The sequence below is a fragment of the Pseudorasbora parva genome, chromosome 20, assembly GCF_024679245.1.
Source record: "Pseudorasbora parva isolate DD20220531a chromosome 20, ASM2467924v1, whole genome shotgun sequence".
In the NCBI taxonomy this organism is placed as follows: Eukaryota; Metazoa; Chordata; class Actinopteri; order Cypriniformes; family Gobionidae; genus Pseudorasbora; species Pseudorasbora parva.
The window spans coordinates 8,677,779-8,695,005 of NC_090191.1; the positions used below are offsets into that span (position 1 = coordinate 8,677,779).

The 17,227-nt window shown below is 36.1% G+C and overlaps 1 protein-coding gene across 1 annotated transcript in view; it reads right to left on the bottom strand.

The window, feature by feature from the left end:
• Positions 1-616: 616 nt before the first annotated feature.
• The window catches only part of LOC137049405 (NACHT, LRR and PYD domains-containing protein 12-like), a 48,623-nt gene continuing 32,012 nt past the window's right edge, over positions 617-17,227 (bottom strand). The window contains exons 4-10 of the mRNA XM_067427959.1: positions 13,042-13,215; positions 12,750-12,923; positions 12,477-12,650; positions 12,200-12,373; positions 9,840-10,013; positions 5,613-5,659; positions 617-1,630 (exon numbers count right to left, since the gene is read on the bottom strand). Of these exons, the coding sequence (XP_067284060.1) occupies positions 1,104-1,630; positions 5,613-5,659; positions 9,840-10,013; positions 12,200-12,373; positions 12,477-12,650; positions 12,750-12,923; positions 13,042-13,215 (1,444 nt within the window). The 3' untranslated portion in view covers positions 617-1,103. The remainder of the gene's footprint in view (positions 1,631-5,612; positions 5,660-9,839; positions 10,014-12,199; positions 12,374-12,476; positions 12,651-12,749; positions 12,924-13,041; positions 13,216-17,227) is intronic.

Consider the following 17,227-nt stretch of genomic DNA (forward strand, 5'->3'; position numbering starts at 1 on the left):
TCAGTAAAGTAAACTGTATGACCATTTGAAATATTGAACTTATCCTGATCAGTAAAGTTAATGTTTCTCATGCGCTCGTAAAGCAGTAATCCATTATTGAGAATTGATTTGAAAAGTCTATAACTAATTTGCAGGACAAACTTAGTAGGATAATTTCAAGAAATTCCATAAAGGGTTACTTGTATTTAATTAAACAATTTTCCCTATCGGAAAATTTTAATACGTAATGAACAACTGGCAAATTATATTCATAAATTCATGAATATTGAATATTAAATCCCTTTTGAGTTAATTATTCCCCGAGACATTAAACTCATTAGTCGTTGTTGTTACACTGTGTTCATATTATATTGCAAAGCACTTTTGCTGATACTGAGGTGGGAGATGGGTAGAGTTAGGGACAGGTGTGGTGGTATGGGTAAGTTTAAGAGTAGGGTTAGGTGTAAGGGAAGTGCCAACTGTGTAATTACAAATGTAACTACAGAAATGAATTACAGATGTAATTACATGCGGGTCATTTTAAAAATGTAAACTGGAGACTCTTGAATATAAGCACAGTAAGACTTTTATTCACAATGTTTTCCACACTTCTGTATTTTCAGATCCAGAGATCATAACACAATATTGTTGAAATTACACCTTAAAGATGTGTTTTATGATTGAAGATATGTGAAAGTGTTTCTGAAAGAAGTAACAGATGTATAAGATAAAACTCTTTTACAGTATTTGATTAAGACGTGTCATTGTTTTGTGAAGTAAGTGGTATATTAGGTTATGTGTTATAACACATTACGCATTTAATAATAAGTTACAATGTAAAATTTATATTCAGCACTCAGCAATATATATTGGATATACTGCATTTTACTAATATAGCAAATACACACATTCAAGTTTTTGTACAAAATACAGCAATTGAAAAAATAAAGTTATTTACTGTAATCAAAGAATAGTTGAATTACAAAAGCACTACTGTACAAATTACATGTATTTGTTAACAGTGTATCTTGGGGTATCTAGTCGAGCCAGTGTGTGACAGTCACTAATTTATCATGAACTCAAAGCATTATGGGTAGAATCTCTCATCAGTCTATCCTGATTCATCAACACAGTTTCACTGATGATCCAGGTAAATAAAAGCTAAACCCAGGATAGAGCGGCTGAGTGAATGTGGTCTGGACTGTGTGGATGAGGCTCATTGTGTCAGAGACGCTGTAGAAGGACAGAGTTCCTGCACTGTGATCCACATACACTCCTACTCTATTATGTCTTCTGTTGATGGGCTTTACAGGGAGTTCATTCTTTATTTTATTGTGTCTGAATGAGTAGCTGTAAGGATAGCAGTCCAAACTCCAGGACTGATCATTAGATCCAAACACACACTCGTCACTCTGTCCCTTCCTGCTGATACTCTTATATGACACTGATATACACACACCCATACCCCACTCAATCTCCCAGTAACAATGTCCACACACACTCTCTCTACACAACACCTGAGGATGATAATCAAATCTGTCAGGATGATCAGGATACAGCTCATGATAACAGTAACGAATCTCTCTGCTCTCTTCAAAGAGAAGGAGGGTTGGACTAATTGTGTTTGGATCCAGAGTGAACCAATGGCAGTCTGGTGGAGAGAAAACACATCAGGGTTTATTACAGAAACAAGTCTTGAGTTCAGATCTGACAAGTTAATTTAGGATTTTTCACTAATCCATATTACAGCAGCAAATCTTCACTTGATTGAGGATTCTCATCCTGTCTATAAATATCTGCTGCGTCTGAAAACCTAGTTAGCTGACTCGTTGCCTTGCTGCCTTATAAGGCAATGGCTTAAGGCAGTGTTTTGTGCATGAAGGCACCTCACGAAAATTTGCAGTGTAACAGTTTAATGATCGACTGCAAGATAGAGCTTTGTTGAGAATTAAACAAATATTTAATTACTACATTAGTAATTTCTCGCTAGAAATGACATCAGAAGTGGAAAATATTGGTAAGAAATTAGGGCTGTAACGATTCACTTGGTTTCTCGATGGATCGATTACAAATCCTGACGATGCATATGCATCGATCTTGAAACATGTATTTTGAATCGTGAATCGTTAATTTCGGCTCAATCTATAATGCTAAGAATCGGATAAGTCACGATTCAAAAAACGATTCAGTTCTTTAAAATAAACATTTGATTATATTTACTGCATGTGTGAATTAATAGAGACGCTGTGCTGCGTCATTTGCGTGCCCACAGTCTCAGCTGATCTGCTTCACCATACGCATACACACGCGCTCTTTACCATCTTCACTGGATTGCGCTCGCGCTCCGTCCGTAGCTCATTTATATAAAATAAAATACTTAAGTTTTAGAGAAATGGGTCATCCTGGTCCCTCTGCAGAAAAACAGCCCCAAGGCATGATGTTTCCACCCCCATGCTTCACAGTAGGTATGGTGCAACTCAGCATTATTTCTCCTCCAAACACGACAAGTTGAGCACTGCAGGATTTGAGTCCCTGGCGGCGTAGTGTGCTACTGATGGTAGCCTTTGTTACTTTGGTCCCATCTCTCTGCAGGTCATTGACTTGGTCCCCCCATGTGGTTCTGGGATTTTTGCTCACTGTTCTTGTGATCATTTTGACCCCACGGGGTGAGATCATGCGTGGAGCCCCAGATTGAGGGAGATTATCAATTGTCTTGTATGTCTTCCATTTTCTTATAGTTTCCCCCACAGTTGATTTCTTCACACCAAGCTGCTTACTTATTGCAGATTCAGACTTCCCAGCCTGGTGCAGGTCAACAATTTTGTTTCTGGTGTCCTTTGACAGCTCTTTGGTCTTGGCCATAGTGGAGTTTGGAGTCTGACTGTTTGAGGTTGTGGACAGGTGTCTTTTATACTGATAGAGTTCAAACAGGTGTCATTAATACAGGTAACGAGTGGAGGACAGAGGAGCCTCTTAAAGAAGTAGTTACAGGTCTGTGAGAGCCAGAAATCTTGCCTGACCAAATACTTATTTTCCACCATAATTTGCAAATAAATTATATATTTTTTTAAAATTCTCATTCTGTCTCTCATGGTTAAAGTGTACCTATGATGAAAATTACAGGCCTCTCTCATCTTTTTAAGTGGGAGAACTTGCACAATTGGTGGTTGACTAAATACTTTTTTGCCCCACTGTATTTATTCATAGAGTTTAACTACAAGTATGATTAATTTGTCACCCTCTTTTAAATGTGCAAGTCAGTGCTGTAACGTATTAATTACTTGACACATTTTCATTCACTGGGTATCAATAATGGGCAATCATACCTGAATTTGTTTTGGCACCATAAGCCATCTTTTGTTAGAGTATTTCATTCATAATGTGAGCTTATTTTAATTTCATGTTGTCAGTTGACCGTTGTCAGTGATCAATCCGTGTTAAAGGTGGGGAAAGTGTTATTTCAAAACCATTTTAGAAAAAGGACTCGGGCCGAGTGGAATAACAAACTTGTAGCCAATCAGCAGGTAAGGGGCGTGTCTACTATTGATGGTGAGAAGAGCGCTCGCTCTCGCTCTCGCTCTGTGCACGTCATTATTCAAAACACACGAGTCACACATGACGAACATTAGCCGAGAACTAGCCTAATATACAGTCCTTGTCAAAAAATTAGCATATATTGATAAAGTTAATTATTTTCCATAATGTAATGATAAAAGTTTTACTTTCATATATTTTAGATTCATTGCACACCAACTGAAATATTTCAGGTCTTTTATTGTTTTAATACTGATGATTTTGGCATACAGCTCATGAAAACACAAAATTCCTATCTCAAAAAATTAGCATATTTCATCCGAAATCATAAAAAAAGTAAATCTTCAAATAATTATGTTCAGTTATGCACTCAATACTTGGTCGGGAATCCTTTTGCAGAAATGACTGCTTCAATGCGGCATGGCATGGAGGCAATCAGTCTGTGGCACTGCTGAGGTGTTATGGAGGCCCAGGATGCTTCGATAGCGGCCTTAAGCTCATCCAGAGTGTTGGGTCTTGCGTCTCTCAACTTTCTCTTCACAATATCCCACAGATTCTCTATGGGGTTCAGGTCAGGAGAGTTGGCAGGCCAATTGAGCACAGAAATACCATGGTCAGTAAACCATATACCAGTGGTTTTGGCACTGTGAGCAGGTGCCAGGTCGTGCTGAAAAACGAAATTCCATAAAGCTTTTCAGCAGATGGAAGCATGAAGTGCTCCAAAATCTCCTGATAGCTAGCTGCATTGACCCTGCCCTTGATAAAACACAGTGAACCAACACCAGCAGCTGGCATGGCACCCCAGACCATCACTGACTGTGGGTACTTGACACTGGACTTCAGGCATTTTGGCATTTCCTTCTCCCCCTGCCTTGAGACCAGTATCATATTTGATTTATCCTGTTTTTCCCTCATTTTTTATGGTATTGACAGTATGATAAGAAATCTGAAACAACGCAATGCTGTAATTAAAGTACTTCTAAAACACTTTGGTAATAATTTGTCTAATAATGTAAGTTATTTTCTGTATTGTATTCAGGATCCTGTCTTTTTTAAAACAATCCTTTAATTATCTTAGTCTTGGTAATGCACTATAACTGTCACGGTTCATGAATTCCCCGTCTCATTCTGTCTGTGTTGTGTGGTGTTGTTGGAGGCGTGGTCACTGATTACTCATCACCGCTCACTCTCACCTGCTGTACCTCATTACCGGGCCCATATATAGTCCTGTGTCTCACTCAGTCTTGTATCAGATCGTTGCAGTGTGTCCTGTGGGTTTCCTGGTCATTCGTGTTCATTGTGGGATTGCTTTGCTCCGGCTCCGGCTCCGGTTCCGGTTCCAGCCGACCGTGTCTGCCCTTGCCTCCCTGCTTCACGGAACACCTCCAGTGCCCTGCCGTCTCCAGAATCAAAAATCAAATCTGAGGCTGAAATAAATTGTTAGCGCATTTGAATGACGAAGCACGCGATCGTGTCGTTTACTGATGTTTACTCACGCGACAACAGCATAGACATCTGAAGCAGTTTTACTCACTGGCTGCTTCCAAAGCAGGACCGAACCTTTATCGCTGGGACCGCTCCATCAAAAACACACTTCTTTGGTATGATTTGGTGAAGTCCTGACAGCAGTGACTTGCTGTGCTGAAGCGTTGAAGTCGCTTAATGTCACCCATAGGAATAAAGTGGAGCGCGGCGGGAGTGTTTATAGGCGTGCATTTCCTCTCTCGCTCTAGTCACACACGCGCGCGCACCCTACCGGGAGAAGAGCCCGTATGGCCCATACAAGGACCTTCCGATCTAGTAACGTCAAGCCAAGCCATACTCGAAAAAAACTCTCCGAAACTTGTGAGAAACCGGAAGGAGTATTTTTGACACAGAAATACTCCATCAAACGTCCAACATTAGTTTTTGAAACTTTGTCTATGTTTAGGATGGGAATCCAAGTCTTTAACAGTGTAAAAAGCTCAGTATGCATGAAACAGCATTTCAGCCCCTTTAAAGTGCTTTATAAATAAAATTTGATTGATTGAATGTGTTGGTCTGTCCTCTTTAATCACTTCAGTCACACAGTGTTTTCAGGTGTGTATGTGTGTACTTACATTTGTGTAATCCTGCTGTGATCCTGATCTCTCCTCCATGATCCACACTAAAAAACACACATGGTGACAATCAATCATAGAGGTAATGGTTCTTATACTGTACAACTATGTACAGCCATGGCCAAAAGTTTTGAGAATGACACAAATATTAATTTTCACAAAGTCTACTGATTCAGTGTTTATAAATTGTTTTTTCAGATGTTACTAACTGTTACTGAAGTATAAATCACAATGTTTCGTAACTATTAATGGCTTTTATTGACAATTACATAAAGTTTATGCAAATCAATATTCAATTGATCAATATGATCGAGTCAATATTAAGAATAATGTTGACTAGGGGTGTGAAACTACACTGGTCTCACCGTTTGGTTCGATTATAGGTGTGTAACAATACACTAGTGTAATGATTCAAAATATATCACGATACTGAACTCACGATACGATATATATCCCGACATTTTAAGCCAACAAAATAGTTTTTATTTAATTTAATTTTTTACATTTGATAATTATTATTATTATTATTATTATTATTTGTGTATTATTATTATTAGGACCAACAAATATTCCCCCATTGGATTATTATACATTACATTCTCAATATAATATAACATTTCTCATTGTTAAGTGGTCTCTTAATCTTTTTCAGAGCTGTATATATTAGACTGAAATGTCACTTCCGTAAACTTTAATTTTTTTTGTTACATTTCGCCATTCCGTCACTGTGTGCGCTTCAGATGATAAATGCAATCCGTCATAGTTCTAATCGCAAGAAAGCTCGTCAAAATGACCACTCTCGCACTATAAATGCTTAGCTCATCCAAGAATTTTAATTCTGCATTTACTCAGTCTCATGTTGTTTCCGCGCATCACGCAATCATTTGAACGTCCGTGTTTACTACGGTATACAGTGTAAATCTGTTCATAATAAGCCCTCGTTCGGGTCTCTTTAGAAGACTTGGATTTGGATTAGACACTCGGCTAATTATTTTTACAATGCCTTTATGACATTTTGGGGGGATATTTTAAGTTTGAAATGAATAATAAACTTTAAATGGATGGACAGAAATCCCTTAGGTTTCATAAAAAATCTTCATTTGTGTTTGAAAGTTAAACGAAAAACAACATAATGGTGAGTACATGATGACAGAGTTTCCATTGTGGTACATTTGTAAATTTGTGTTTGGGTGAGTTATACCTTATAAATAGGCCAAATGTATAAATGTAAATAGGCCTACTACAAGTTGAGCCTTGAACTCTATATCACGAATCATATAGTAAAACAACATTCCGTCACATTTTTATATTGCGATACATCATTTAACGATATATCGTTACACTCCTATTTGATTACGATTATCATATCATTGATTCGGTTCAATTCGATATCACGATGCATTAATGGTTCACTGCATCCTCATGTATAAAATTTTGTAAGTCAGTTATACTGAACCTTTAATTTTACCAGCTCAAAGATAACATGCTTCTTGAATGTATCAAACAAAACTTAAAAGATACAAAAAAATCATAAAGGAATCCTAAAAATAAATAATCGAGTATCTAATCCAAATCCAAGTCTTCTGAAGAGACACGAATGATGTCTTATGATGAACAGATTTACAACGACGCAAATACTGTAGTAAACACAGACGTTCAGATGATTGCGTGACGCGCGGTAACAACATGAGTATATGAGCATGACAAAAAGTGAGTAAACTTCTTTGCTGCCCTTCTTGACACCAGGCCATCCTCCAAAAGTCTTTGCCATGTCCTTAAAGTCCCTACTAAATTCTACACCCTTGGTTAAAACGTACATTAGTTTAGGGACATTGATAGAAGATAATGTGTCTTTAGCATGATGTTGTGCTGTATATATGTGAAAGTGTGCCAACTTTTTAAAAATTGGGTTTGTAAATGGAATGTAGGTAAACCGATATTGAATGTGTTGGTGTCAACATTTCACTTTTAGCTGAAATAGCATTTAGTTTAATCTGTCTATACCGAAAACCTGCAGCAAAGCTTAAGTTAATTGATCAATTAAAAAAACCTCCTTCATAGTTTGGATTTTACCAAAGAGGTTATATAGATGGGGGATTTTAATTTAAATTGGAACAATAAGGATGGACAAAAAAAGATAGAAAATATTACAGACTATTTTAATCTATCAGTTAATTAAACAACCTACAAGAATAATTGATCAGTCTGAAACTAAAATAGATTTACTGTTCACAAATAGATCACTGAGATGAAAATGAACACTGAAATAGTTACAGATCTAATCATCTTATCTACAGAACTAGTTTTGCCTCACCTTCTAGCCAAAACTCTTCTTTGTTTTTAGTGTATTTCTGTGGCAGAATTACAGCGCTGTACACTGGCCTCACATGCATACTAAATCATCTGTAGTACACAGATATTTCTTGAAACGAGAAAAAAAAAGGATCGGATTGGGAAAGCTCTGACTTCGTGTGGACGGAATCTGAGTGACCAAGGTGTATATAGGCAAAGGTTATGAGGTAAGGAGACACAGGTGTACACAATGAGTGGTAATGAGTCAGGGCAAAGGGTCATGGGTAATGCAGTCTATGATAGAATGACTGTGTTGGAGTGCCCTCTGGAGGTGATCATGGGCACTTACACTGGTGAATTGTGACACTATGGCTTCAACACCAGAAATGTATAGTGAAAAACTGAGCCTAGTTTGAGTGAGATCTAGTTTTTGTCCATGCTAGGTTTTACGAACATGGCGAAAAGGCAGGTTGTCTTCTCGCCCAACAATTAAAAAATAAATCAGCATCCCAGTTTATTCCCAAGATTATGAAAAAAATCCAGATATTACAGTGGATCCCCAATAAATTCTACTCAGATTTATATACTTTCGAATTTCCACATGATGAGGCTTTTATGTCAACATTGCTGGCTCAGTTAAACAATATCAAAATAGTAATCTGGATAAAATTTTACAACCTTAAAGAGATAGAGGTTTTAATTAAGCCGAGTGCAGAGTGGAAAGCTCTGGGACCAGAGTAAAAAGTCTCCTTAAAATTGCCCTGTTTACTTCTTGGTATGTTTAATCACTCTCTTGAACAAGACACATTAGCATAGAGTCTTACATAGGCCCAAATCACAGTTCTTTTTAAGCCAGATAAAGATGCCCTGGATTGCAGTTCCTATAGACCTATTTCCTGATTAAATGTGGATGTAAAAATGTCATCAAAAATATTGCCCTATATAATAGAGAATATAATTCCAGATATTATTTCACAAGACCAGATGAGCTTCTTTACGGGTCGTCACTTCATCAATATTCGAAAACTTCTTAATGTTGTGCATTGTTCTGCATCAGAGAGTAGTCCTGAAGTAATCCTTCAAGTTAATAACTTTATCCAAAGCCACTGCTCAGGGTTTCCTCAACTACCTTCTGAGTCACAATTTGATTTAGTTCTGAAGGGTCCCCTCTTACCTTAAGGGATTAATGTTTAAAAATATGCAACCTGATCATGTTGTTCCAAAATATATCAATAGAAAATCTGAATGGATAGAAGAGTTGGGAATTGACATATACAAAGACACATGGGAAAAAGTTATGTGCCATGTAAATGGGACTTCATCTTGTGTAAGACTCAGTCTAATTCAGATGAAAGTTCTCTACTATATTCACCAAGTTGACTAAAATGTACCCAAATATAAATTAAACATGTGACCGTAGCAATGCATCAAAGCAGATCTAACCCATATGTTTTGGTCATGCTCTAAACTGAAAGAATGTTGTTTTTTTAGTTATTGAAATCTTGAACTCTTATCTGAAACTCTTATATGAAAATCACCCAATACACCCAAATTGTCATTATGACTTAGTGATCTAATGATTTCTAAAAACTGAAACACTTCTATGGGTGTTCGTACGGGTCTTATTCCGGGGAGATCAGGTTGTGGAGAAAAATGAAATCATGGAGATTGAAGAACATTTTGTCTTTTTTATCTTATCGTTTAGAACAGTGTGTTATGATGGAACTGTAATGTAGTCAAGAAATGACTGAAACTACTTTAGCTGTGGGGGTTTTATTAGGAAATTATTACACACTGCAGAAAATTCATCAACCAATCATAATGAAGCATTCAATAGTATAACTAGAGCTAAATCTTAATCCTCAAAAAGAAGTTTTGTAATAAGTGGATATTGTAATGCTGTTATGTAATTAAAACTCTTCCTGCTTTACATACTTGAGTTTGTCCAGTGTACAGTTGGGATCCTTCAGTTTCTTAGACAGCAGCTTGACTCCTGAATCTCCTGGGTGATTGTAGCTCAAATCCAGCTCTCTAAGGTGTGAGGGGTTTAAACTCAGAGCTGAAGACACATAACGACAGCCTTCCTCTGTCACCAAACAGCCAGACAACCTACAAACACACACATACACACACGCACACGTACACAGCAACAGTCCACATGACTTGAACATTTATTCCAATTTAAAGGAAGTGTATGTAAGATTGTGGCCAAAACTGGTACTGCAATCACTTTCCCCTCTCCCTCTCCCCCCTGATTGATTCGAGATTGCCGGATTGGTTTTAAGATCAGCAGGTACAACGTTTGTAGATCTGCAGCTGTGATAACTAGAGCAGATCTGGCAACCCAGATGCAGAAACACTACTGACTTTGTGATTGGTCGATAGGTGGAGGGCGGAGCTTCAGGCCAAAACACAACATGTCAACATCAACATCAGTTGAGGGCTGCAACAACAACTTTTAAATGACAATATCCTGCCCGGACTACTGTTGTCAGTGATAAAAGTATTTGAAATGAACATGATATCTTAATGTCTAGTGACATATCAGTGCCATTTTATGATTCATTGAAATACATTGCTTACATACAGTTCCTTTGATCCATTTATTAGGTATCATTCATTTGTAGCTGTAAGTAAACTTAAATAGTAATTTCCAGTGAATAATTAGAAGGTTTTTTTTTTTTTTTCATTTCCATGGATTTTAGTCTTCTACCTGAAGGTAGAACCTAAAAAAGTTTATGTCCAGGGTGAGAATGAATGGTCGCAATCTTAACTGCCCTTCTCATAGTCCTGGAGGTATACAGGTCCTAAAGAGATGAAAACTTACATCCAATCACTTTATCCGCCAAGTGAATAACACGCTGCAGTCTGTTTTTTTCCTTGGCAGTGGCTGCAGCATACCAGATGGTAATAGAGGAGGTTAGTATTGACTCAATGGTGGTATAAAAATGCACCATCATTGCCCTCGGTAGGTTAAACTTCCTCAAGTGTTGCAGGAAGTACATTCGTTGATAAGCTTTTCTAATCAGGTAATTAATATTTAGGTCCCACTTAAGATCTTGTGTAATAATGGTTCCCAGAAAACAGAAAGAGTCCACAATTTTTACAGGGAAGTCATTAAGCAGTGTGAGAGGGGTGAATGGGGCTGGATTACTAGTTTTCCTAAAATCCACAATAATTTCCATTGTTATTGAGCTCTAGGTTGCTCTGACTGCACCAGGATACCAGTGGTCAATCTCCCACCTGAAGTCAACCTCATCCACCCCAGAGATTAGCCCGATGAGGGTAGTATCATCTGCAAACTTTAATAATTTGACAGACTGGTGACTAGAGGTGCAACTGTGAGTGGCCCAAACTCAATTGCAGGAGTTTGAGACCATGTATTGTGATTATATTTAATAGTGATTATTTGCACATTATCATGAGTTAACTAACGATTAATCTGACATTTTTATCAGTTGTAAATGTATCTTAAATTAATGTTTCAAGTTTTAATACTCTAATCATCATGGGTATGGACAAATATGTAGGCTTTATGCAAAATATATGTTTATAATTAGTGAAACCACACTCAACAGAGCATGAAGACTAGACATGTATCAAAGGTCATAGATTTTTTCAAAGAAGTTGTTAATGTCTCTTAATCCTAAAATTGCAAATTTTGAATAAGCAATGATTTCTCTCATTTTAAATAAAGGGAGTTTTTACAGTGGTAGTTTAGTTCATAACACGGCACAGTTTGTATGAAAAATTGGTAATGTGAAAGCTGTCATGCGGACCTGTGAGCGCAACAAACACTGTGGAGTGCATCAGTACCACACTGTATTTGAAAGAGGTTGTAACGAGTAGGAACATAGTGTGGCACCTGTAAGAGATGCGCCTTCCCTATTCAAATGCCAGTATATTGTGTGTGTGTGTGTGTGTGTGTGTGTGTCTGTGTGTGTGTGCTGAACTGTGCTGCGATTCACGTGAACAGTGTAAGAAACATGCTCTTGTTCAGAAAAGTAACCTGCGTATTCGTTTTAACCGATTGTAATGTATTTAGTTCAATAAAACATGTACTTTAATGTTAATGTTAACCATTTTCCTTTAATGTTTTGCTGCTGTGTCCTTTACGTTTATAGCTTATCTCAATTTCTCCAACTACGGGCTACCACATGGATCAAACAGAAAATGCACACTGTGTTAATTGTGCATTAATAAAATTTGTGCTGTTAAAAAGATTTTACGTTAATGCGTTCATTTTGACCCCTAATTGTGATAGTATTTATTTAATTATTTTAAAAACCACTTACCTCAGTATCGCCAGCTGACAATTTGGACTCTTTATTCCCTCAGCAAGAAGCTTCACTCCAGAATCCTGCAGGTCATTGTTACTCAGGTCCAGCTCTCTCAGGGAAGTGTTTGAGGATTGTAGAGCTGAAGACAAACTCTCACAGCACTGACCAGTGAGATTACATGTGGGGAATCTGAAGAAATACACAACGTAATTACATACATAATAATTCTTAGCAGTGCCATTTTTAATAATTAACTTATTGCAACAAAAAATTTTTTTTTTTTAACTCAGACCTCAGTATCTCCAACTGGCAGTTTGGACTCTTCAGTCCATTTGAAAGAAGCTTCACTCCAGAATCCTGCAGGTCATTGTTACTCAGGTCCAGCTCTCTCAGAAAGGAGTTTGTGGATTGCAAAACTGAAGACAAACTCTCACAGCACTGAGGAGTGAGATTACATGTGGGTAATCTAAAGAAATACAGAATGTAATTGCATGCATCACATATCTTGGCATTGCAATTTTTAATATTTAACATATTGCAAAAAATAAAGTAGTTGAACTCAAACCTCAGCATCTCCAGCTGGCAGTTTGGACTTTTCAGTCCATCAGAAAGAAGCTTTATTCCAGAATCCTGCAGGGAATTGTTACTCAGGTCCAGCTCTCTCAGAAAGGAGTTTGAGGATTGTAAAACTGAAGACAAACTCTCACAACACTGAGCAGTGAGTTTACATGTGGTAAATCTAAAGAAAAAAACAATGCAACTACAAACATCATAAGTCTTAGCAGTGCAATGTTTAATAATTAACTTATTGCAAAAAAAATAAAATACAAATACAAATAAAGTATTCAAACTCAAACCTTAGTATCTCCAGCTGACAGTTAGGACTCTTTAGTCCATCAGAAAGAACATTCACTCCAGAATCCTGCAGGTCATTGTTACTTAAGTCCAGCTCTCTCAGGAAGGAGTTTGAGGATTGTAGAGCTAAAGACAAACTCTCACAGCACTGAGCCGTGAGATTACAGAACTGCAACCTGTGTAGAGAACAAAACAAAACAACAAGTAATGTAATAGTAATGCTTATTAGGTAGGGTTTATAATATGTAGCACAGATAATTTAGAAAAAATGTTGACTGAATTGATGTAAGCAAAACTAAAAATATATATTTAGGAAATAACCAGTATTTCCAGTTACTTTAATTTATGATATAAAATAATCAAAGTTTTACAAAGTAAAGTTTTACTTAGGCCTGACCCAGCTTGCCTGATGGTGGAGATAATTTGTAGTGATCGACCAATATTTTTTACTGATTATTTGCATGTTTATGTGCCTGATAACCGATATAAATAAAACCAATATTTATTTATTTCTGTTTTTGTATTTTTAGAATTACATTAACAGCAGTGAACTGAACAAACTGTTTTAAATAACACACTTTAAACTTTGTATTTTTTGCAATTTCACCCAGTTCTTACATATAAAACAAAACACACTTCTACATAAATAAACAGAGTCTGAAGGAGTGCAAAAAAATATAATTACAGTGCATAAACTCTCCAAACTCCCCATAAATATAGGCAAAGGTTAAAAGGTGTATGTGTTGTTTAATAGGCTAAAGAGTGAAGTGAATGGAATAATCTAGAATATTCTCTAAAATACTAGAAAAAAAAACAGAGCGAATACATCATCACTATTAGGCTACATCGCTAATCCATCTCATCTGGCACAGATTTATTAATAATGTCAATGGTTTGGATTAGAATAGTGTTTACACAGAACATCTCACTCGGAAATAGGACTAATAATTAATTTCACAGAGCTGTTATTTACATTTTTATTATATAAATTGTATTAAGCAGAATTTAATATAATTTAAAGGGATAGTTCCCCAAAACATGAAAATGTTGTGTTAATCTGCTTACCCCCAGTGCATCCAACATGTAGGTGTCATTGTTTCTTCAGTAGAACACAAATGAAGAGTTTTTTTTTGTTTTTTTGTTTTTTTTTTACCTCAAATACAACACTGTATCCAACAGCCTGGAATGCGCTTCACTTCCGGTAGGGTCAATAATATTGAATTGAAACGCTGGATATACGCTCTTCACTTCCGGTAAGGTCAATATCCACGCGCAGAAATATGAGCAAGAGCATGAATATTGACCTTACCGAAAGTGAAGCGTGTATATCCAGCGTGTGTATTATTGACCTTACCGGAAGTGAAGCGTGTTCCAGGCTGTTGGATATAGTGTTGTATTTGAGGTAAAAAAAATATATAAATACAGGGTATATACAGCAATCCTTAAGTAAAATTTACTACTTTTTAATACCTTTTTTACTACCTTCAGAATATTTTTTAAAACCATCACGACACTGAATTGCAAGTGTTAATCAGCGACCTTTCTATTATTCACACAGATTTTTACATATATAACATACAAAAAAGAATAGATTTAGAATCGACACCAGGAGGAAATCTGTTATAAGTTATCATTCAGACACAGTAAAATACATCTCAACATTCACAAAGTTTGGTTAAGGAGAAGCAATACTGCATACACATTTGATTTCAATTAATAATTGGTAATTCAGCAATTAAATTATTTAGTGTTTTTTTCCAACAACAAAACCTGAGCCAAATATTACATTTCTATAACTGTGATAAGTTGTTGAATTTAACAAAATACTAAAAACTAGTGCTGTAAATCGATTAAAAACTTTAACTAGATTAATCACAAATTTTTTCTGTGATTAATCGCAATTAAAAAGAAATGTTTTTGTACATTTTTAATATATTTTTTAATATAATAATTTCACAGTTAATCAAATTAATGCAGAAACAACATAAAGACAGTATATTTTAAATACTTGTTTAAATGGCATCTTTTTATGAATGAAGGCTAGTATTACTGATATTAATACAGCTACTGATTTTTTTTTTTTACATTTATTATTAGGCTTCAAAAATATAACAATTTTAAACTTAAAACAATGCTAACATAAACCCATAATAAATGTCTTGTTTACTCCTGCCCTTCCTGTCTTAACAGTTAGGAAATATACAGAAATTTAATAAAGTTATCAAAGTTATATGCAGTCTGCACTGCATAAACTATAAATTAAATAGTTAATCCTTATTAAAGCTACAAAAGTTATTTAGTTAAGAGCAGCGAGTCATTTTCTCTGCTCCCTGACAGGAAGCTTTATTGGCTGCTGTCCCTTTAAGAGCAGACAGACACACGGATCTCACTGCTTATATACTGTTTATGGATCGCGCGATTCGCGCCTCATTCTCTCACAACTCTTTTTGTTCATTTTAGACTTATAAATCATTTTAGAATATAAATCATTTAAGATTGCTCTTATGAGGACAGTCGTTGAAGATATGCCTTAAAGCAAGTCTAAAATAAAACGTAAGCCAGCCACTTCTGTTGAGCGCGCAGTGTTCTGAGATGATGCCGAACAATCACTGAATATGACGTCAGCATCAGACATATTTTTTTACAGTCTATGGTTGTGACGGAGACGAAAGATCTTTAATTATGAGCCCAGATACGCTAAAGCCCATATTTAAACGAACTAACGCGAACGCAGATAGAATTTCAATTAGATTAAGACACCTGATAGTCTGAAAAAATAATACCTAATTTGGAAAAAAATAATACCCTTGAGACCACATTTAACACTTTTAATGGCCTTAAATTGGACAATTTTGATTTATCACTTTTTAATACTTTTTAAAACCCTGCGGACACCCTGAAACACAGCTCAATTTCTCACACAAACTGATCATTTTTTTTGTCTTAATCAATGTGTCATCATGAGCCACAGGACTCTTTGGGCATGTTGTTTAATCAGGGCCCGTATTTATCAAGCTTCTCAAAGTGCTATTTTAGTCTTACGTGCTGAGAATTCATGAAATTTACTCCTACTTTCAAACTTAAGTATAAAAGCAAGTTATCAAATTTCTTAAAGCTAAGAATAACTCTTACTCTCCCAGTTATTTAAGACAGCTCAAGAGGTCTCTAAAGTGGTTAGGAGTTGCCAGTAGGGGCTTGTGATGGCACTGTGGAGACAGAGACATGTATAAATCAGTTAATCAAACAGTATTGTTTGGACAGAGCAGGCATCATCTTTTTCAGCGCTGGTTAATGTTGGGCTTTATAAAAATAAAAAAAAATAGCTGTTCGACTAATTCAGCAAGCAGTAGCGATCGCTTCTTCCTCCTGCCAGTTCGGTTTTCTTTTGGAATCCATGGTGGCTGATTATATATATATTTTTTAAATGGCTATCTATAGGCAGGTCAGTTAACAGCACACCAGTTTAAAAATTGTAATTAAGACATGGATAAAAGCATGTTTATCTTTCATTGCGAATGTGTATATTATAATGTATTCTCTTGAAAACTCTTTATTGTCAAATGTGTGTTGGCTGTAAACTCCTCTTAGGAACTTCACCATTCATTGGTGAATTTATCTGAGAATATTCTTAAATAAGGACATCTATTCAGTGATTGATTCATGCCAATGAAATCATCCAAAATCCCGTTTGTGGCACAGCAAAGTGTCGTAAATCAACTCTAAGACACTCCTACACTTTACTTAATGTATGATTGGGATGCTTGATAACTAACTTTTAAGCTCAGCTTTGAACCAATAATTTTTTTTACTCTTAAGTCAATTCTTAGCAGTGTTCTTGTGAGTAATTCTAAGATGTTTGGTAAGTACAGGCCCATGTTTTTTTGTTTTTTTTGGCTCTCATAGAATTTTTACCCATTCACATGATTATATGACCTACACACAGCAACGGATAAAGTTAAAAATCTTCATTTGTGTTCTACTGAAGAAACAAAGACACCTATATGTTGGATGCACTGGGGGTAAGCAGTAGAGATGCTCCGATTGCAATTTTCTTGGGCATTTCCGATTTTTTTTGTTAGTGAGATCGGACAATACCGATTTTTGTCGATACCGATTTTCTTTCTAAGAACGATAATTGACAGCAAACAAAAATCCACTGTTTCTTCAAAGCAAAATTTAATTTTTATT